Source organism: Thermobia domestica, chromosome 18, assembly GCF_964235325.1.
Source record: "Thermobia domestica chromosome 18, izTheDome1.hap1.1, whole genome shotgun sequence".
In the NCBI taxonomy this organism is placed as follows: domain Eukaryota; kingdom Metazoa; phylum Arthropoda; class Insecta; order Zygentoma; family Lepismatidae; genus Thermobia; species Thermobia domestica.
The window spans coordinates 27,323,210-27,346,891 of record NC_137471.1 but is presented as its reverse complement, the minus strand read 5'-3'; the positions used below and the strand labels follow the sequence as shown (position 1 = coordinate 27,346,891).

General features: G+C 37.7%; 1 protein-coding gene across 4 annotated transcripts in view; it reads right to left on the bottom strand.

Moving 5' to 3' along the window:
* LOC145675971 (voltage-gated delayed rectifier potassium channel KCNH8-like) overlaps positions 1 to 23,682 on the bottom strand; it is a 764,648-nt gene that overhangs the window by 441,483 nt on the left and 299,483 nt on the right. For all 4 annotated transcript variants that reach the window (XM_081746796.1, XM_081746797.1, XM_081746798.1 and 1 more), the window contains exon 2: positions 12,248 to 12,481. In XM_081746796.1, coding sequence (XP_081602922.1) covers positions 12,248 to 12,481 — 234 coding nt within the window. The remainder of the gene's footprint in view (positions 1 to 12,247; positions 12,482 to 23,682) is intronic.

The window sequence follows — 23,682 nt, the reverse complement described above, 5'->3', positions numbered from 1 at the left end:
ATAAGAAAGTTTCCTCTTCTGGGGGGAAGCGATCTCCCCGATTGCCTCCCCTGCGTCCCACGTTTTTGCCCTTTAGGCTAAGGAAGGCGGGTGATTAAGGCAAATGAATGATAATAGAAGAATTGGTGAAATGATAATGTGGAAGGAAACGGGAGTACCCCAAGAAAACCCACGGACACGATGTTGTCCACCGCCAATTTACTTGGCCGAGTGTCGAAACAGGGACCCCACAAACCAGAGATAAGCCTCCTACCACTGAGCCACCGTGACCTTTCTCTTCATTGTTTATCCAATAGATTGAAGAAATTGCGGAGATATTTCAGAATGATCACTCGTTCTATTTTTTAAAATTCGATTTTTCTCTTTGTAGCTGCAAAACGGTACACAAAATGTCCCATTTCATTGCTTGTGTAAACTCTTTCGCGCGTATATCGTAGGTAAAAGCACGTAGCTCGCAAAATTGTGAATTTGAGTTATGAGCACCATGCATGTTCATTTAACCTGCTCTATCAACCATAGAACTTTCAGAGCTGAATTCCTTATATGAATGGAGATATGAGCTGTCTGCAAAAGGCGTATCTTGAATGTAAGGATATGAACATGCCGAAGAGACCTCGCGATCGAGGTCGAAGTTTAAGTCGAGGTCGCACTCTCGATACTGGCACAAACACATGGATTCAAATCGGTAAGCGCATGCCGAAGAGTAAACTACATCGCGACCTAGAGGTGAGCCGCAAGGGTGAATTAGTGGTCGCGATGATAAACAATTGAGTTTGTTTTCTTACATCGATGTTCAACGGAAGCATCGCTGGGGCTCGTGTTCTCATTGGTTCTCCCTGTAGCGCTGCACGGAATAAAGTCTTTATTTGTTTCGAATTATCGTCTGCAGAGGATTGTGTGTGTCTATGCTCGAGAGGTTTTGCTGCACTATTAAATTTGATTATGAAAGACATATTAATATAACTAGTGAGAAATGTTCCAGCAATATGGGATAAGAAACACAAACAACATCTTAATAGGCACCTTTTAAGGGGATGTCTACCCACTTGCAAGTGTTTCAGGATCCCTATAAGATAACACGTAGATATTTCTATGTGAATATTTAACAAGATATTGCACTTACCGTCTCAAAATTTTCCATGATATTTTCCAACAGCAATACCTATATGTTCATGGTTTCTGTTTTTGATTTAATGCCCCAGATCAATTTAGATTAATTATAATGTATACTTCCGTTTACACTTGGCAACGTAGAGGATAGAATTTCTCCAGGAATTGAGAGCTCTCTGCTGAACCTCTAGCCCTAATAGTCTTCGCGTCACGTGGTAGTGATTTATGAGCGCTTCTGGCTAGAAACAAATGTTGTCTCTGTTTCTTCCTTTTTTTTTTTTTTTTTTGTCAAAAACTTGTTTTGGGCAGCTTTGTCCTCAGTTTTGTCCACTGCCTCTATCGAGATAGCAGTTATACAATGGAGATCGTTTGCAGATCTCATACCAGATAATGTAACATTCTTTGAAGAAACTCGAAGACTGACATACGAACCGCGTGACAATTTGGGTAGGGAATCTGGAGCGTTGCAATTTTGTGTTCTGAAGTCCGCCTTATCACACAAGGCGAAATGACCATAAACAAGAGACTTGTGAAGGAAGAAGGAAAATGTTCTTAGTAATTGTATCCAATTGTTTCCACATTTTTCACCTTTCCCCCCGAAAGATCCCTTCGAAAAGGGAAAGAGGGGAGGGTGATTTTGTGACCCTTGAGTTTTAGAATAGTCTTGAAACGAACTGCAAAGTGCACTTACTGGAAATTCTACTGCCGTTGTGCTATAATATCTGTGTTGCAAGAAGTGTGGCAAAATGAAGGAATCAAAGAGGAAAAGAATTTGGTACTCTCTCCTTCCAAAAAAGAAGTCTCGCCAAGCTAATTCATATGTGTGGTCGATCTCAGAGTATGGAGTTCAGAGACTGGATAGTTAATATTTACCATTCAGGATTACCTTACAACCAATTAAATTCCATTTTCACCTAGCTTGGGCTGGGTTTGGGCAACTCCCTCTTGTGCAGTCGCCTGGACCCAGATCAGGCTCGTATTTATGGACATGTGTCTATTTCCGGATCACTTCGGAATTGATCCTTCGTTAATAACCATTCAAGTTCATTACTATATTTCCTGAATTATCCAGTAATCCTTTCTCCTCCAATCCTTTATCTTTCTTCATTCTTTCTCTTTTTCTTTTCTTCTCTGCCTCCCTCTGCTACTCTTCTTTCTCACTCTTCTTTTTCCTAACACTAACAAAACTGAAAAACGGTGTCGTGACGGGGAGTAGTCGCTATCAGCACGGTCAATAAGTTGTTTCGATAGTTTTTTTTTTTCTTCGGGGGTCCGATATGGAATGATTAACTCGAAAATGAACATATACAGAAAGAATAATAATAATAAAATTTATTCATGATTTCAATTATCAGATAGGAGAGTATTGTATTTCTTCCTTACATCGGGCGACTCCTCCTTCCACCCACGAATAAAATTACCCGTATACATGACAATAGGAAGGTATTTCGTTGAAAAATATGCTTTTTGTTTTAATTTCAGGCATATAGTCATTCTACTCCTTTTCATAATGTAATTAATATAGATGTATGCACAGTATAAATGTAATGTGTTAGAGATGTAATAAACTATTTCGTTGATAATTGTTTTTGGTAGAATCATTTGAATTTCAAGCATAACGTCATACTAAGGGGTTCCATAGTCTTGTGGTTAGAACTTTTGACTCCTGTTCGCGTGATTCTAGGTTCGATTCCCTACTAGAATACTCAAATCATTGGCGTTTGCTCATCGTTGTGAGGCAAGCTGGGGAGCCACGTGATTAAAAGACGTGACAGTCTATAGAATTAATATAAATGTATACACAGTACAAATGTTGTTTGACAGTAGTAAGGTATTTCGTTGATATGTATATACTATTTCTAGGATGTATACATTTCTTTGTATACGACTTTTATAATGTATAATGTATTCTTATAATCAAGAACGAAATTTTAAAATTCTTATTATTATTATTATTATTGTTAAGTATTCTGCCTTTTGGCCGGTCCTGGGACTGATGAGATTTTTTTTCGTTTCTTCTTAATTTTCAGTTTGGACCTTGAAATATTTCTTCCATGTTTCTCGATTTTCAGCTTCTTCTTAATAATAATTAATTATTAATGCTTAATAATAATTAGGCATAACAATGTTAGAAAACTGAAATATTTTAACAGAGCAGTTGATTTCCACGAATGTCTAATAACAAATTTTACCACCCAAGTGAGATTTATACCACTTGACACTATGGTTCGGAACTCATGACTATCATATTTGTGTTACAAGGTTATTTTCTAAAGACAGCTGTTTATTAGTCTAAAATCTAAACTCAGCAATACAGCCCATAGGGGCCTGGACATGCCAGCTGGTAAACATTCACAACCTAGAAGATCGTGATCAGTGCAATGACATCAAACAATCCTTTCGTCTTTCTTGGCCAGAGATCGCTACCACTTTATTCGGATAGTTCTCCATTTCTTTCACGATGTTGACTCAACTTCGGAAGTTGTGAGCTTACACTGGCAATCGAATCCTATTCTACGTACAATGGAGACACAATATAACGAGATTCAGCTAAGGAAAAACTCCTAAATAGTCATTAGTAGGAAAAGAAGCTGAGTACTATTCAGGAATGAATTGTTGATCATCTCTTAGGGGGAGGATATTTTCGAGAAAATGTACGCATGGATAATAATAATAATAATAATAATAATAATAATAATAATAATAATAATAATAATAATAATAATAATAATAATAATAATAATAATAATAATAATAACACAGCTACACAAAAAGAATAAAAGTTCTGTGCACCAGACCCCAGGGTATGGATTCAAAATATTTTGGTACCCAGAATCCAAATTTCGAAACCTCAGGACGATTGACCGTGATATTTTTTAAATGGGCGATAAACATAAGCAAACGTAAAACAGCACTTACGTTCTTCACCCATAAAACAAAGTTGACACGGTCAAATCGTCCTGGAGTTTCGAAATTTGGGTTCTGGGTACCAAAATACATCGAATCAATACCCTGGGGTCCAGTGCACAGAACTTTTATTTATTTTGTGTGGTTGTGTAATAATAATAATACTGTATAAGGAAAAGGAATGAAGACGTACTAAAGGAAGCTAATGAAGGACGACAGATCATGAAGATAATAGAAAAAAAAAAAGAAACAGCATGCTTGGACATCTTATTCGGCACTCCGATTGGATCACCATGTTGATAGGGGAAAAGGCAGAAGAAAAACCAGGAAGTGGAAGATCAAGGATAGAAAAATCTATAAGTTTTACGTCCCACAGTTATGCCTGGTAGGTTAAAGGAGCTAGTGATGTTGTGAAAAGAAGGAAATACTGGAATGCAGAAAGTGGAAGGAAACGGGAGAACCCCGAGAAAACCCCCACACATGGTGTTTGTCCTCCACAAAGTTCACTTGGTGCGAGCTGAGATCGAACTAAGGACGCCATGCATTAGAGGTGAACGCTCTACCACTGACCCACCGCGGCCCGATCAGGGATAGATGCAGTTACGAAGAAGAGACCTTATCAAATTATAAAACAGCTCTCCCAGGGGAGAGAAAAGTTTTAAAATTTCCTTCTTGCGCATCAACCTATGATTGAAGTGAGAAAGATAATAATAATAATAATAATAATAATAATAATAATAATAATAATAATAATAATAATAATAATAATAATAATAATAATAATAATAATTATTATTATTATTATTATTATTATTATTATTATTATTATTATTATTATTATTATTATTATTATTATTATTATTATTATATCGAGAATGTACTTCTGGGTTTCCTCCTTAAAAAATACACACACTATTTCCAATTATGGTTATCCTACTTTTTACAAATTTGTCTTTTTTTTCCCTCTGTCTTTCATTCCCATCATGCGACGGATGGACCATAGAAGGTGACGCCTTTCCTGTGGCCAGAGTGATCAAATTTGTCTAATTCAATATTGGTTTAAATAGTATTAATTTTCAAGCTACATATATGAGTTCTTTGACTAACTGAATAGTGCACGCCCCTTCTGGCTCACTCGCCACTATTTAACATTAAATTTCAGATGCCTCGATATACTTGCATAAGTTTATTATTTCTAAAATAAACATTACGTAAAAGGTTATTCAAATTGATATCAAGTTTTTCTGACATTTGTATATTACGCATATCTTTCTTAATTTGCATTACTCATGTTACCCCAGAGAACGAACAAATTTTAGAGTTCTGGTTTGAACTTCTCTTACAATAATAAGCAAATATACGAGGAACAAATTTACCATTATTGACGATGCGGAGGGGAGGAGATTTTCTGGACTAGGAAGGAATGTGTGCGGGTGCAGAGCAGAGGTCTGCACGGGCCGGAATTTTCAGCCCGGGCCCGGCCTGTGAATTTACAATGTGAGGCCCGACCCAAGTCCAAAATATGTCTTAGCATTTAGGCCCTAGCCCGGACTGAGCTCTGTGATAATCAAATGAGCCCGAAATAAGCCCGAATTGCAGAAACTTAATTATTAATGCAAAATTGTATTTTTATTTACGGCAATTCGAGGTTTGATTTTGCAGTTGTGTTTTAAAAGTCCTCCAGAAAGAACGGTGCAATTTGTATCGTTTTACACTATATTTACAAAGTTAGGCCCGAAAAAGTCCGAGAAATATAGTTGTATATTTAAAAATTCACAGCCCGAACCCAGGGGCGTCATTTAGGAGGACAGGGAGAGGCATTTGCCCCCCTCCCGAGTTTAAGATTTATATAATTTTATCAATAGCATAGTAGTAAATCAGTGAAAAACGCGAAATTTTACATATATCAAGGGGTCTTGGCCCCCCAAGCCAAATCTGAAATGACGCTACTGCCCGAACCCCTCCCGGGCCCGAAGTGATACATTCTTTGTAGGCCCGAGCACGTGCAGACCTCTAGTGCAAAGGCGTTTCAAGTGGTGGGCGACTGCCCACGGCCTTGCATCTTGAGGGACCTTCCAAAGACCAACGAGCCTAAATCGATTTAGCACTCACTTTTGTCGATGCAACAATAGAAACAAATATGAATTCGGACTTAATTACAGAAAAACAATACGCTTCAAACTAACTTTTCATCTATTCGTATATATTACATCGCTAGCATACGCGACAGGCAGCGAGTTTATTTTAAAATTGCAATAATGAATGTGTATAAGTCTTTATCGTTGAGATGAATTGTTTTCGATAAATTTTATTATAATTAGCAATTTTTAAAAAAGGGGGCAGGAAGGACTCGTAAACCTTATTCGCCTTCTGTGCAGATGGTATGGTAAAAATCAATACTGGATAATGAAAGTGTAAGTGTAAAGGCTAATATGGAACAGAGAAACAAAAGAGAACTTCTTCAGAAGGGAATTGGGAGGGGAGGGGATGAGAGTACAATGCTGTGACACTTAAAATGCGTCTTGATTTGTATACTTCAACAAACTTTTCTTATTAGATTACGCAATTTCTAGTTTCTTACTCCGATTATTCAAAGTATTCAAATGTTCTCGGAGGGAGTGACCGCCCCTCCCTTTAATCCGTCCGTGGTGTCATTCAGTTTGGCTTTTCGCTACTAATTCAAAGTGCTTTCCGAAACAAGTTGTCTTCTTGTGACAGCAGGGGGTGGAAGAAACAAACAAACCGTGAAAGGAAGAAAGAAGAGGTTTTGGGCTCTTCCAGTCCAGACCATTCTAACCACTGAGAAGCGAGAATCACAACGTGATTTTTCTGGTAAGAGCGTCCTTTTAAAAGCAGCTAACAAGCAAACAGATGGTCAGGCCTCTTCCCTCTGCAGCATACTTTTTATTCTCTGTTGCCAAACTTACTGAAGAATATATTGCAATTAATCTAACGCATGTAACGTAAATTGGAGACTGTGGTTGGATTTATATGGGTCTTGTGTATTTGTATTAAAAATTTCAAGTTATTACCTGCATTACTTTGTTAGAAATTACCATATTAAATTTTACATGTTATCAAATGGAGAGTTAGAAACCTAAGCGGAGATGGTAGAAGATCCCCTTAAATAGAGAATAGAAGAAAATAGCAACTGAAATAGGAATGTCAGATAATTTATTCATATTTGTTTGATTTATACTGTAGCTTATTATTATATAAAGCAGTGGCGGTTACAGGGAGGGGGATTTTGAGCTGAAGTCCGTAAATTGTGGAATTTCTAAAGAAAAAAGAAGCTACATTACATATTAATCATATCTATGCCTGAAAACTCCACGCCCTCTTCCCCCAATTGCGACATATTATATATATATATATATATATATATATATATATATATATATATATATATATATAAGGGGGTTTCTTCTAAATTCGTTACTGATATATGATAAAGAAATACCTGTAAAGACAGGCACGTATCCATAGGGAGGAAACGTCGAATAATGGAATTGCTGTGACGAAACTTCATTTGCTGAAGTTAATACTCCCGACACCTCGAAACTTGAAGACATACCCTTAAAAAAAATCACTAGAAAATGATTTCTCGCCTGAGTGCTGAAAGAGGGCATATCTTCACAGAAAATTGAAAAAAAAGGTAATTCCTTGATTTATTGATAGAGATGGACAAGACATAAGACTCAAATATTTTTGCGGAACAAGAGATGAGACTTTAGCATTTCTCATGTCTCGTCTCGCGTCCATCCCTATAAGCTGTTTGGTCGTTTCAATATTAAAATGTTGTTTTGCTGTGATTTTTATGCAATAATTTCGCACGCGTCACAGTAATGTTTCTCCTCAAAGTGAGATCTTACAGCGAGGTTGTGACCTCCTCGCTATGTACGCCCTTCATCCATTGCAACCTAGACTTCGAGATAGCGACCGCGACTTAAACCTCGACCTCGATCGCGAGGTCTTTTCGGTATGTGTTTATCCTTTCTTTCTAGAAAGAAAAGGAAAAAAAACGAACACATTACATATTATATTAATAAAGCGATAAGAGAATTTGCTCGCCTTTTTTCAGTCTTGTTTGCAATTTGTTGCTCAAGTCCAAAAAACAAGTGAGTTGCTGAGAAGAATAACGGCAGATCATAACCAAAGTTCATTTTGTGAAAAAGATGGCATTATCCTGGCCGCAAGTTACAAATACGTTGGAGTGTTATCAGCAATGATGTACGGCAATGGTGACTACAAAAGTACCAGGGCGCCCACCCAGTGTATTTTTATTCTTATTCTTATTGTTGTTCATACTACTACTACTACTACTACTACTACTACTACTAGTAGTAGTAGTACTACTACTACTACTACTACTACTAATAATAATAATAATAATAATAATACCGGTAATAATGTAATAATGGCCACACACAGTATGGCACTTCCTTACTTCCTGAGTTCAAACCGCGGAACATGAAAATACAAATTTTCTCGCAAAGGAATGTTCAGAATGATGGTCATTACCTGAAAATGTACCGGGACGCTGCCCTGGCAGTATAAAAAGTACTAGGCGCATCACCTAGGTGCACTCTCGCTTGACTATTCCTGGTCAGTAGTGTATTCTTGAATGCTTAACACTATTGCTGTATCTTATTTTTAATTTCTCAAGGGAGCAACTCAATATTTTTCTTTAGAAAAAAGCAATGGAAGGGGCGTAAGTGATTGGGCAAATTTTTTCCCGCCAAAACTACAACGTGGTTAATCTTTAATAATTACTATCTTCAGAAACACTAAGATCAAAGCTTTCTTGGTACAAACTTTCGCAACACTGTGTTGAAAATGAATTGAGTAGTAAGGTACTACGTTATACGCAAATCGCTTTCTTGTAAAATTAAAAACATACAGATACGCCTGTACTTGAATCTACCGACGATATGTCTTGCCTTGAGCAAAGGGGGACCGGGTTCGATCACCGATGGGATATTGTGTGGTTCGTATCTTCATGTTAAGCTACAGGTCCACGTCTTATATAGCTTCAGTCTTGAAAGGGACATTCAGCTAAATAAAAAACTTCTCTTATAATTCTTTTATAAGCTCGTACACTCAATAATTAACCCTTCATTTGGAAATATTTGTTAAATGTTAAAACTGATTTCCATATATATTTTCGGAACAAATAACTTCATTTTAAAGTCTGTAGCTTCTGTCAAGAATCAAAGGGTTATACGTAAATTCGATACTTTTGGTTTCAGAACTCACAGCTATGAGTAATGGCATTGGAAGGGCTGTACCTCAACAAAATATGAAATTATCTTGCCTTGTCTCTCCCCCCTCCCCACCATGTTCTTTTTCTAGAAGTATTAAATCTTCCCATATGAATATACTCGGGGAAGAAAAATGGAATCTCTAATTAACTTCCAACGATTATGCCTTTTGAACTAAAAGAGATTGATGACTAATCAACTTAAGTATAATATTAGGGCGCCGAAACTGCTGTTTACGTAATATACACTAATTTATTTAAAACACCATGTTTCTTGTATTGGCTTATGTATCTTTTCTCGATTTATTTCCTGTAGTTGTTTCACGTTTTCTCTCTCACTAGTCAGTACCACGCTAAGCCGAATATACAATTGCGATCATATGAAAAACGGTCATGTATATACAAGTTGAAACAATTGCTACCACGCTGTTAATCATCCAGTACGTTCGAATGAAATTTAAGATTAATATTTTACATCGAGGTTGAAAACTAGCCGAACACAACTGAATGAGAAAATTAATCACATGAAGGTACATGACAAATTAATACATAGCTTAGAGGATTATGATAGCACATTTTTGTTGGTTTTGCTTACAAAACCTAATAACTAAATCTGATTGGTGAGGCCGTTAATCGGTGGCCAATAGGATGACAGTAAGTGTTAACCTATGACTAGGAAACACAATAATTCTCGACCCAATGCGGAGGGCCACGGTGGCTTAGTGGTAGAGCGTTCACCTCTGGTGCTTGGGGTCCCGGGTTCGATCTCAGCTCCCGCTAAGTGAACTTTGTGGTGGACAAACACCATGTGCGTGGGTTTTCTCGGGGTTCTCCCAGTTTCTTCATTCCACAATTTCATTCATTACTCATCATCACTCATCCTTTAGCCTAACCGGCATAATCGTGGGACGTAAAACTCAAAGATTTCATTTTATTTTTCGATTCAATGCTATTTCATTCTTTGGTTTGTCCAGGTCAGTGGCTCAATCAGCTATGAGCTCGAAGGGCTCAGGTTCCATCCGAAAATAACCTGGTCTATCTTATACAGCAGAGCTGCAGATAATTTTAGTGAAATTTCCCCTAAAAAAATCATTATTGCTTGTCATTTGTCCAAAATATGTAAACACATACACACATACAAACACACAGACATGCACCATGTATGAAGAATGTTCTTAATCTGCATTGAGGCATGAGACATCAAGTGCGTAATATCGTCTTCCAATAGTTTACTGCTGTCCTTTTCGAATAACTGCCTCACCTCTCTAGCCAACAACCATTGATATACAAAAGGCAATGTGGGGCCGCGGTGGCTCAGTGGTAGAGCGTTCACTTCTGGGGCTTGGGGTCCCGAGTTCGATCCCAGCCCCCGTCAAGTGAACTTTGTGGTGGACAAACACTATATGCGTTGGTTTCATCGGGGTTCTCCCGTTTCCTCCCACTTTCTTCATTTCATTCATTACTCATCATCACCGTTTCCTTTAACTTAACCGGCATAATCGTGGGACGTAAAACTCAAAGATTTCATTTTTTTTCAAAAGGCAATGCTTTCATGTTCCTCGCTTTCTGAATATTTTGCTAAGTTGCTATTGGTTACGTGCTATAATTCGTCCTAAGTTAGTTTCATCAATCGCTGACTGTACCCACTTTGTCGAATTAGCATCTCATAAGACTCTAGAAATTTTAATGCCGCGTTACAAGTTACCCGATTGCGAGCAGAATTTCTCGTGAGGCAGCATAGCGATTGATATCTTCCAGGTTTTTCTTATACATACCGTATTACATTCATAGACAGTATTATTTATTCTGGTATAGCTAGGGTTGCCATATTACCCGATCTTAGCGGGTACCACACGATTTTCTGGTTCTATATTCGTCCCTCGCTTAATCATCTCTTAATCACGAAAAACCACCCGCTTTTTGGGATTGGAGAAAAATCTAAGAAGACTTTGTTGATAAAGTATTGTTATATTCAACGTAACGCGCTACATCTATGTATCAATTTCAATCACGATTGAATTAAATTTGGACTCGCACTCAGGCTCAGACTGTGAGCTATTTACCCAGTGTGCGGCGTGCGCAGAGCCGTTTGCTAATAAGAGATTTGCCCTAACGCACATTAGTTCTCTTTGTGTAGTTCATGTGTTTTTTAATGTAATGTACTGGAGGTTCTATACGAATGAAGATTCGTTTGTGGATGTTCTGACAAACATACTTGAATTATTCATGACTTCATAAAGTACAAGAATGTCGAAGGAGACTTTTAAGGGTAAGAGATGGATCTAGACTTCTAAATATGTTTTACCTTTCTTACGATAAAAATTTAGAATTTATTTTGTGTTTCTTAGAGAGAATACCGTATGAACAATATCTGGCATCAGTGACGTATTTAGGGGGGGGGCTTCCGGGCTTAAGCCCTCCCCCAAAATCTTACTTACCGTAGTAAAGTATACGAAATATCTTGCAGAATTTTTACATTTGCAGGCAAAGCCCCGCCCCCCGAAAGTTACCAAAGCCCCCCCGAAACAAAATCGTAAATACGCCACTGTCTGGCATAAATCGCTTTTTTTCAACGCCTTGTAAATATCCTTACACTTACATATATGTTACTGTAATACTTAGTTAATACTTACTTTACAATTCGAGACTCACATTTGTTGAACTTAACAAAACATTAAAGGCAAAAACTAAATTTGCTTTACTTTAGTTTCGTTAGAAAAGTACTTTGGAACTGTCACTTAACAAAGAAACCACTTAAAAAAAAGTACGAAGGATCCGATGTCAGTATTTGTAATGCACATGTTCACATCAGTACTTACAGTTTAGAATCCCCCGCTTTTCTAATTTTAAAATACGGCAACCCTAAGTATAGCATATTCTATATAGCTGTAAAGTTTCTAGAAATTGATAGCCCTATTCTAAATTGTTACCTAAATATCTATAATATTTATGTAGTTATAATGTACTTACCATTTTTCTTGTAAAATATAACTTCAAGTTTAAGCTCACTTTTGCACTCTAAGGCCTTTTCGATTTGTAATTTGTGTTCCTCGCTGGTTTCTGGTCCGTAGAGAAATTTACATGCACAGCCCTTCTGCATAATCTGTGCCCGCATAAACCCTGTGAGTTCACAGAACCCATCCGAACAATACACAATCGGATACAGAGTTGGCACTTGAGCATTTCCAAGGACGAAGTTACTATCTGCAAAGAGAGAAAACAACATTTTATCAGTAATTTTAACGTCATAAAGTACTACTTTAACTTTGTAAGACAGCAAGTAGTATAAATCACATGTTATATGTACAAAATATCGTGTTAAATCTATACGTCTCCAGAATTCTCGTAAATCAAAGAATATACTATAGATATATTCGCTACCAACAAGCTCAATGTTGCACTATAGCAAGGGTGCCGATCCTAGGGAAAACGGGGGGCCCGGGCCCCCCCTAATGCTTATGTGGGCTCCCATGTTTCTTATGAATATGTATTTTTTGATATATGCATCTTTATTGTATTTTATTATAATATGTTATATATATATATATATATATATATATATATATATATATATATATATATATATATATATATATATATATATATATATATATATAGAGGTTTATTGGCATAATTTGAATTCAACTTGTCTTAAAATCCTCATATATGCCTTCTTACAATGTTAAACTCTTGTCTGCAACCAAACACACATCTGAATGCCTCCACCCAAAGTTACAAAGAGATCGGGGCTCTTGCACTATAGCTTATAGATTTCCTTTCTCCAGGTTATTTCAGTCAGTTTAGACCAAGGTTTCTCAACCTGGTGATCGCGACTTCTATGGAGATCGCGAAGATAAGCAGAAGAGATAAATAAAATTAGAATCTAATACCGGAAGTTTTTTAAAAATATTATTCTGAATTTGGTTCTGACAGGGCATATTTGTATTTTTATACTTACTGTTAAGAACAACAAAAAATAAGTCTACTAAACATTTTCAACAGGTGCAGAGTTGTTTAAAAATCAATTTAAATGAAAAAAGGTACGATAATGAAACTAATGAGAACTGCAGATTGGAATACCTTAAAAATACAAATGCAACAAAACCTGCATATTGAAATACAATTAAAATTGAAAGCTAGTGTGATATCTGAGCATGATGTGATTTTACTAGTGCGGCAATTTCCGGTTCAATCTTCGTGACGCACATTATCAAGTCATCTAAAATACTTAATAACTTTTTTCTTTAAAACAACTGTCCAAAATTTTTAAACCAAAATTAGAAATAACTTTTTTTTTAAATCATAAGGCCCAAAATTAAGGGCATTATGCAATTTTAAAATTTTTAAACGGTCTCCCTTTTGAAACAGTATGACGGATCGGATTCGATATTTGTAATATTAATGAACTAACTAAATTTGGTTTTAATCCATTCGTTTTTAGAGAAGTTACTATATTCACTATATACAAGGAATCGATTTTACTTTTTGGAATAGATGGATATCGTGAAATTTCCGCAATAAGTATATTAAAAATTCCCACACAAACTTGTAACAAACCAGAAATTATAAGGGGTCGCTGGCAAGATGATGCAATAAAATAGAGGTCGTGATAGAAATTAGGTTGAGAACCACTGGTTTAGAGAAAATTAAGGTGTTTCAAAAATTATGGTTGTATTGTTGAGATTGCTCAACTTACATCTTTCTTTGGTGCTGGTAGGGGACTGATTATACCAGCATTTCCCAACCGGTGTGCTGTGAATGGACCACTAATGTGCCGCGAGGATATCAAAACAAAATTATTAATTCTATAGCAATCAAATTGCAAAACGTAGGGGAAAATGTATATTTGTATTGCAAATTACTATGAACCTCTACTATGAATCTACAATTTTAAGTTTCATACCAGGTTACTGTTCTGTACATTTCTAATGTTGAAAAAAGTATTTGTTATTGTTATGACCATTATTGCTTCTTTATTGTTGCAGACTATTTCGTAACTTGAAAATTTAAAATATCATTCAATCCTTTCGACAGATTATCTACATTTGTGTTTTAAAAGTAAAAGAGATCTGTTTGTTCGTTCGTTATTTAGGGATCTTCATTCTTAGTAAAAGGTTGGATTTAGTTCTCGAAAAAGGAAGCGTATTTTTAAAAACCTGAGTCCAACATTTCATTGCAGTTTTTTTCTGTTTTTAAATTAGAATGAAAAATAAGCATAGTGATTTACCACGAGGAAAACCCAGTGATCGAGCTTTCTTCTCTGTACAAAGGAGATCAGTAATCAAAGAAAAAAATACCAGTGTGTTTTATATTTACAAATAATAATATCTATAAGTGTGCCGCGAGAATCCATGTTACACCCGTAGTGTGCTGCAAGTTGAAAAAGGTTGGGAAACGCTGGACTATACACTGTGTTTTGCTTTGACATATATATTTTTAGCGTGCTCAAAATAAATCACAAACTCCTTGGTTTCGGCGTTTTTTAATGCATCCACCCTATACAATGTTAACAATAACGTCACTAAACGTACTGCGAGAAATCGCTGGAAACCTTAATTGTAATGAAAATAATGCTATTTTATTCACTGTACGACATCTCAAAAGTCGCTAAATCCTTAGTTTAACAAGGGTAAACGAAACAAATCTTGTCTCTAAAGTATATTATCAAATCGCTAGATTTAGTGACAAAATCCTTAAGTTGGCAACACTACACTATACTAAGAATTCCCTGGCTTTGCCGTGTTTTAACGTTACCACTCTACACCATGATTTCAGTGGCTGTGGCGTGTTGTGACGTGTTCAGACTATACTACGTCTTCCGTAGCAGCGTGCTCTTACTAAAGGAAGGGTGTCCCAAAAAGAACTCAACTTTTTAAAATGCCTGTCATTTCTGTTCTAGTAAGTTGGCAGCACTGAACGTTACACGAATTTCATTTGTTATCTTTATGGTTAGTGGTCACGGAGGGCCGAATATCGCATGATCGTCATTTGTTTTCTGGATCGGACTTTACAGCAACATTATCATTTACAATGGCGATGTTTTTCCACAGAACGACTTACACAAGGACATTCCAAGGACATTTCAAGGACACAAGGACATTTAATGTCCTCAAGAAAACCAAAACCAGTTTTTCTTTAATTTAGCAACCAGTCTTATCATAGTCAACTTATTCGGTGCATTACGTTGACCAAAGATTCCGCGGAGTTTGCGAACAGTCTTTAAACAACATTTATAGTAAGTTTTCACTATGACAACACGTTGTTCCGTCGAGAAATGCTCCATTCCTACTCGTACAAGAAACAAAGCATGATCTATTTGGCGCTCCGTGACAGCTTACTAGAACAGAAATAGAGGTCATTTCAATAGTTGCATTATTTATGGGACACCCTATATATCCTTAGTTTCGTAGCTTTGTCGTGGTTTTACGAACTTACACTACCGGTATATCTTTAGTTCACTGGCTATGACGTGGTTTTAATGCGCTCATACTATAGCACAAACTCCATAGTTTTGGTGTGAATTACGAAACCACGAAATTATCGGCTTTGGTGCACTTTAACGCCCAAGTGAATACCACGAGTTCCCTAGTTTTAACACGAACACATGCTTTCAAGCTGCGTAGGTGAAAGCGTTCAGAAAGGACATAATCAGGAAACTTGTGATATAATTTTAGTGACAGTGAACTGTTTCACTATCGGCAGATAGTAGCTCTGAAAAGAAGTTGTTTCTCAACTCATATTAAAGCGAATATAGATGTGTTACGACATTCAACACGAGTTTCCTTCCGTGTCTCAGCGCGCCCAGAGTACATTGCGAATTCCTTGATTTTAACATATTTTAACGCTTTCAAACTGTATCACGGGGGGCGCAGTGGCTCAGTGGTAGAGCGTTCATCTTCGGTGCTTGGGGTCCTTGGTTCGATCGCAGCTCGCGCCGTGTGGACTTTGTGATGAACAAACACCGTGCTCGTGGGTTTTCTCGGGGTTCTCCAGTTTCCTCCCACTTTCTTAATTCCACCATTTCACTCATTTCTCATCATCACCGTCTCTTTTAGCCTAATCGTGGGACGTAAAACTTAAAGGTTTCATTTCATTTTCAAACTGTATCACGAGTTCTCTAGCTTTGACGCATTATAACCATTGAGATAATATAAAATATAAAATGAATTTACATTATCTCGATGATTATAATTCACCAAGACTTTCCCACAAGTTCCCTCGCTATGGAGTTTTCAAAGAGCTTAATCTGCATCACGAGTTCCCTTCTAAACTGATATTCGTTAAGAATTTTCATCTTTCTGAAGTTTCGAGCAACTATAGGAGAGAAGAAAGTAGAGACAACTTGCAAATCGTTTGCTGTAAGCTTGCATTCAAAGTCGGGCAAGCTTGCATCCGGCTTGATTGGAAAGCGTGCATGCCATGCCGCAAGCTCGCGGCAAGTTACTAGCCAATGAACGACCAGTGATGGTATGACACTTTGCGAAGTATCTAAAGTATCGCTTGCAAGTATAACAAAAGGTAGATTGTATGAAAGCACGCGTTGAAAGGGGCAAGCGTAGAAAAAGCCAAAAGCCAACCACGCGCCAACTGGTCAAAAGCTTTCTTGCTACTTGCGAATACAATTCGATATTTCCATGAATTTACATTTGTATGGCAAAACATGCTTAAAATGGTTATTTTGAACCTCTGTTCATCTGTCCGTTTCATTCTATATACAGATATATATTAATTTAATTTAAAAAAAAACACATAAAGATTGATTTACTAATGGGGCTTTTTTAGACGATTTTCTAAAAGCGATTTATCAATTTCGATTTCTTCATATTAATCAATAATAATCCTATATATAACGTGACATACGTTACTTCTTATATACAGGGTGTTTCAAAACAACAGAGACAACGCTTGGGAGGTGATTCCTGGCATCAGGATAAGATAGAAAGTATAGACTAGCCTGGGCCCACAAATGCTTCCTTTCGGAGTTAAGGACTGCCAAAAATATATAAAAAATGAACTTTATACGTCTATAGCTCCAATACTATGGGACCTACCGTAGTCGGGTTAAGACTTCACTTAGGAACTAGTATGTGTTCCATCCAAATATCCGTGTTTCACAATCCTGCGGTACTTCCGCAACATTTTATAAAAGTAGTTGTTGAGTACTTCAAATTATATGCCCGTAGCCAAACTTCCTCTATAAAAATTGCTTCGTGAGTACCTTAGGATTCTGAAATATGTATTTTTGGATAGCACACATATTAGTTCCTAAGCGAAGTCTTGACTCGACTACGGCAGATCCCATAATGTTCGAGCTTATGGACCTTTACATCTCATTTTTTTTATGTTTTCGGCAGCCTATAACTGCGAAAGGAAGCATTTGTGCACCCTGGTTGGTCTATACTTTTTTTCTTATCTTGGTGTCAGGAATAACCTCTCAAACGTTGTCGGTGTTGTTTTGAAACACCAAGTATAAAGGTCCAGAAAGGATGCTTTACTTTTTATTGTGCATTTCTCTCGAACAGTTTTTTTTTATCAAACATTTTTCAGGTGATTTTACTTATTTTTCGTACATTAACATTTTATTGCAACCATACAATATGCAGGAAATCATTTCTTATTTTAAAAAATTGAAAAGAATTAGTTTATCCTTGGGAATGAGTTCTTTTCAGACCAAGATTTGTGAAAATACCCATTACAATTTTATTCATACTTCATAAATACATGGTTTAAGTAATAATTGAACGCATGAAAATAATTAATTAAAGAAATGTGAGCGAGAATTTTAATACAGTGTCCCGTATTCTTTTTTTTTATTTAAGATACCCCGGAATCCTGGGTACTCTGATTGCCTAGCATTTTAGGAAAAGTCATTAAATCCTCTGTTAAATTGCTTCACTTGCATTGCCACTAATATCATCATTTTACATCGTTTTTATGACAGGTGTACCGCAAGGGTTGCCTTTATCACCATTACTTTTCTCTCTTTGTTGCTAACTTTTTAGATATGCATACAAATACTCATGTTTCTTAATTTGCCGATGACATTACTCTTTTCTTTCGTTCTTGGCAACTTTAAAACAGCAAACTAACCTTTCACTCCAGAAACTAATCCAGTGTTTCACCAAGTGATGCTATAGGCGGAATCTTACAAACAAAGCAGACAAAATACAAGTCATAGTTTACACGTACACGTTTGAAAGTGTGCCAAAATCCCTAATTTCTATTATTAAAGATCTCAATATTTCAATACGCGTTCTTCAATGGTTTATTTGACAGCATTTAATGTGTAACTATTGTGAAAAGAAAAGTTTAACTCATAATGTCTCTTCTAAGTTTGACAGAGACAAACTGAGATTTAAAAAAAGAAAGAAACAGACATTGTCCTCAACACCCGTAAAGCACGTATAGTATATTTCTTAGCTTCTTACTAGTACACAGGCGACTTAATTAGATATCAGTACACAAGCTTATTATTATGATAAATAATCGAATGATATGTACAGATCGATTGTTTTCCACAATATATTTATCAACGCCACATGTGACCTATATTCTCTCATATCCTCATATATGTATGTCATATGTCCATCACACATAAACAGTGATTTCCTTACTAATTAACAGCGCAACATTACAAACTGATCCGTAGTAATATGAAACTATACTCAGAACACTATGAACTCAGTACGTAACATCAATCACCGACAACTGCAGAACAAGTCATTGCACAATCTCCGTTAAACCGGGAAATGGTTAATTTCTACCATTATCGTGTGGTCGCCGTCTCATTTAATTAAAAGAATTTTGAAGAGATATTCATAATTAAATGATCCGGGGACCCACAAACCCTCACAACAAGTGAAAATTTCACTGTTTTTGGCCAAGGCAGCTAACAGCAGGAATACGCTTCCTCGTTACTTACTTAAAACGTAGGTAAAACACACGTAAGAAAAGCTACAACTAATGGCATGCGACTCAACCAGGTGGATGAACGAAAACAATCGAATATAAACAACAATTTTTATTAGGCTGAGGGCCTCAATATTTAAGTACAAAATTTAAAATATTTTATATTGCGGAAGTATTTAACTAAATATTTGTCCACTGTTCAGATAAACTGTGATACTTATTATGCTTGTTCTTTTATGTAGCACGTGTTTTCCTATTCTTCTCTCTTGATTAGGAGCTCACTACTTGCTCCTCTGCCTGCTCCAACCACCGTCGAGTTCAAAGTGGACGAGCCTCTCCCGCTGCTCTCCGAGTATATCCGCTTCGCAGGCTCGTCGACTGGACAGCAGTGTTGCTAACCCTTTGGGTGATCACCTGCAGAGTTCTGTGGTAGGGGACTACCACAGATGGTGCTCCGTAGACGGGCGAACTCACGAAGTACAGGTCGACTGGATCTGATGAAGTGGAACTGCGCCATCACTGAGACTCATGGGCCTCGCTGGTACAATGAAGGGAATGCAACTATGAATAACAGGAAAAAAATGTTTAAGTTTGAGGATTTTTTTAAAAAATGGGATGATAACGCTGCATGGAATTGTTGATACTTAAAGTTTGTTTGACATCTTTTCAAATGATGTGGATTGGACTCTTCTTGAATATTGACGAGTACAAATATATATATATATATATAGAGAGAGAGAGAGAGTACACGAAATAACATTATATATATAAAAACAAGACGATGGTTAATATATACATTGAAAATCACTCTTGTTGGTTGAAACCAGTTAATCTACACAATCGGATCGCGTAAAAGCACTGATCACTATTTATCTGACATGTAATTTGCTTTTTTTTTTTCATGAGGACATGAATGTACATATAAGCGTTCTAAACATTATGTCATTCGATGTAACGCATTTTCACTGAGTGGGACACTCGAACACAGGACACACATGAGACACTGGATTTTTTTTTAGTGTTCCTGGTGGACATTTGGAGATCAAAGTCTATCCATGGAGATTGATGACAGCTTACTAGTGTAGTTATTTTGCACACATTCTGGGAGATTGTTCACAGTGCACAATGGGACAGTTTTTTTTGTTCAATGAGATCACACACAAAAAAACCTTTTTTTTACTGAGCTTGACGTGGATGTTGACACTGAAGTTCGTGCTGGACGATGAGTTTGAATTGAGATACTGGTTGCACTTCTGGGATAAAGTTCGAGGCACTTTTTTTTTTCAATGAAAATATTGAGCCTCCGCCTGTGCACTGTGTTTAATCAATCGTCTCGGTCACCCACCTTCGTCTGTCCCACGCCCCGCAGCCACTTTTCCCGCATGTGTGCTGTTGGTCTCCACAATTTCAAATTGTCGATAGAATGTGTGCCGTGTAACGAACCGTCCTTCAGGTCTAATAGTTCAAATACTTTATTGCCCACACGCCTGTGACAAAGATAAGGCCCGAAATAAACGTCAAAGAATTTATAAATTTGCTTATTGATGGCACTGCTGACTGGCCTCGACCGCAAGAACACGAGATCACCAGTTTGGATTGAGGGTAATTTTTCTCCCTTTTATTTGATCTTGTCGTTTCTACGATCAATCTTCCGACGTCTCTTGATGTCAGCCATTAGAAGACGTTTTCGCCAATCTGAACCGTCGTCGTTCAGCCCCTGTTCTCTCAAAGAGACTTGCCATACCCGTTCAATGGCAACACTAGGGTCGTCATTGAAATGCATCTCTATCGCCGACATTCCAGAGGATGAGGAAATGGAATGGTTCAGTAAAATTACTACTTGGGACACAAAAAGCGTCCAATTTTGATGTTTTTGAGAACAAAACAATCGGAATAGCCGTGAAATGTCTGAATGTACACGTTCAATGGGCGATGAAGAAGAGTGGTAAGGTGTCGTGCGTAGGTGTTGTATGTTATAATTTTTGAGGAACCGTTCGAATTGATGGGACAAAAATTGTGGGCCATTGTCGGTCAGGACTTTAAGGGGAACACCGAGATGCTGAAAGTACCTGCTCTCCAAGCACTTGATTATGGTCTGCGTATTTGCGGATCGCAAACAATATGCCTGTACTAGGCGAGAAAAGCAATCCATGACGGTGAGCAGATATGTTTCTCCATGTTTACCTCGTGGAAGAGGCCCATATAAATCAATCGAAATTAACTCACCCTTAGTGGATGGAATGATGGACCCCATGGAAGGTGCGGTGTGAATTTTGTGGTGTTTGGTACGCATGCAAACGACACAATCGTGTATATAGCGAGCGATATCATTTCTCATCCGTGGCCAGTGGAAGGAGCGGGATATACTGGACAAAACTTTGTCTTTTCCGAAGTGTCCCATGTCGTGGTATGACTTTATAACCTTGAATGTGAGCTGTGAAGGCAGGCAGATGCGGAAACGCTCGGGAAAACGGAAGTCTTTGATTGTGAGAACGCCGTCCTGTATGTGGTATAATGTGTCCCAAGTTTTCTTTGCCGGTGGGACTGCCGTGTCTGAGGACACGTGGGACGCGGCTTTTGCTTCAATGTATTGTATGATCTTGGCGTACTCGGTGTCACTACGCTGCATCTTAAAGTGTTCTTGTCTCGAGACACTAGCGACATCTTCATTAAGTACATTGAGAGCATGCGTTCTCACCACCTTCTGTTCGAGGGACGGGATTAGTCTCGTGAATGCATCAATGCACTCGTTCTGTTTCCCAGGAACGAATTGAATTGTAAAGTCAAATTTTTGTAATTGAATGAACCAGCGAGTTAATCTGGGGTTCCACGAACATATGTTATTTACGGAAGTCAGAGCTTTATGGTCTGAAATCACAATAAAATGGGTGCCCAAAAGGTATGCCTCCCATTTCTTCACAGCACACACAATTGCATAGGCCTCAATTTCTGTTATAGTGAATCTAGACTGCGCCGGTGAAAGTGTTTTTGAAAAATATTCGATGACTCGTCTATTGCCCTCTTCATCGAATTGCAAGAGAGCTGCGGCGACTGCTTGCAAATTTCCATCAGTTTGAATGTAAAATGGCCTTTCATGATCAGGGAAAGACAACATTACATCATCTACCACGTGATTGACGAGTTGGGAGAATGCCTTTTCGTGAGCTTCTGTCCACTGCCAACGTGAATTCTTTTTCAGAAGCTGGAAGAGGGGCGCCGCTAGAATAGAGAAATTTGGGACATAGCGACGATGCCATCCTATTATGCCTAACCATCTTCTCAAAGACTTCACATTATGAGGTTTTGGGAGACGTTTGATGGCTTCAGCGGCCTGGGGATTTTTTCGATATCCACGTGGTGTGATCTGAAAACTGAGAAATTGCGTTTCAGATTTGAAAAAGTCACAGTTGGCCAAATTCAGCGTCATGCCGGAATGTTTAATATTTGAAAGTACTTCCTCTAGCAACGACAGGTGTTCTGTTGCTGTGGAATTTGCAAGACAGAGATCGTCGATGTATCTGATGGTCTGGCGAGCGAGTTCGTCACCAAGCACATGTTGCAGGCACACATTTAAGGCAGTTGAGCCATTTTTTGTCCGTTCGGTACCTGGCACCACTGATACTGGACACCACCATATAAAAATGCAGTGAAAGGCCTCGAATTTGGGGAAATACCCACTTGTTGGTACGACTGTGAAAAGTCTAGGGTTGAAAATATGCTCTTTCCGCTAAATTTGGCTAGCAATTCATCAATCTTTTCTGGTCTCTGATGGTGCAAGGGAGTAACAGCATTAGCACCTCTCAGATCTGTCGCCAAGCGTATAGATGGAGTGCCTTCTTCATCTAAAGTTTTTGGGGACCACGTGAAGAGGATTTAAGTGAGGTGACGAAACTTTCTCTAAGACCCCAAGGAAAAGCAGCTTGTTTATTTCACGATGGACTGCCTCTCTATATTTGTGTGCAACAGGGTAAGGCTTTCGTACAATAGGTTCCGTGTGAGTGATGTTAAAGTCGTATTCAAAATCGCGATACAACCCTGGGAACTTGGTAAAGACATGTCTGTGCTTAAATAGAATGTTAGTAAGACTATCTTTATACTCTAAAGGAACGTGTGATGACTCTACTGCTTTCATAATTTCTTCATCGGAAGCAAAAAGCTCGGGGTGACTTTCGTGAGATATACCCCTCCCATTGAAAACGTCAGTATGAGAGTCTGCACAATTCTGCGTGTGAGCTTCAAGCATGGCCTCGCATTCTTGTGCGCACAAAATGCTTTCCGTATCGTCAATGATAACGTCATCAGGACTATAGCACAATTCGTAATCCTGTTCTGAGTGATTCTCGGGAGTTAACTTTTGCAAAAACGAGTCTTCTGTATTGGACGGGGCCACTCTGGAATCTAGCACTGTGTTGTTTACGGTTTTGCGAACTTTTCTCTCACTGACCACGGGCAGAAGGTTGCAAATAGCATAAAAATCCGAATGGTGAAATGTAGCG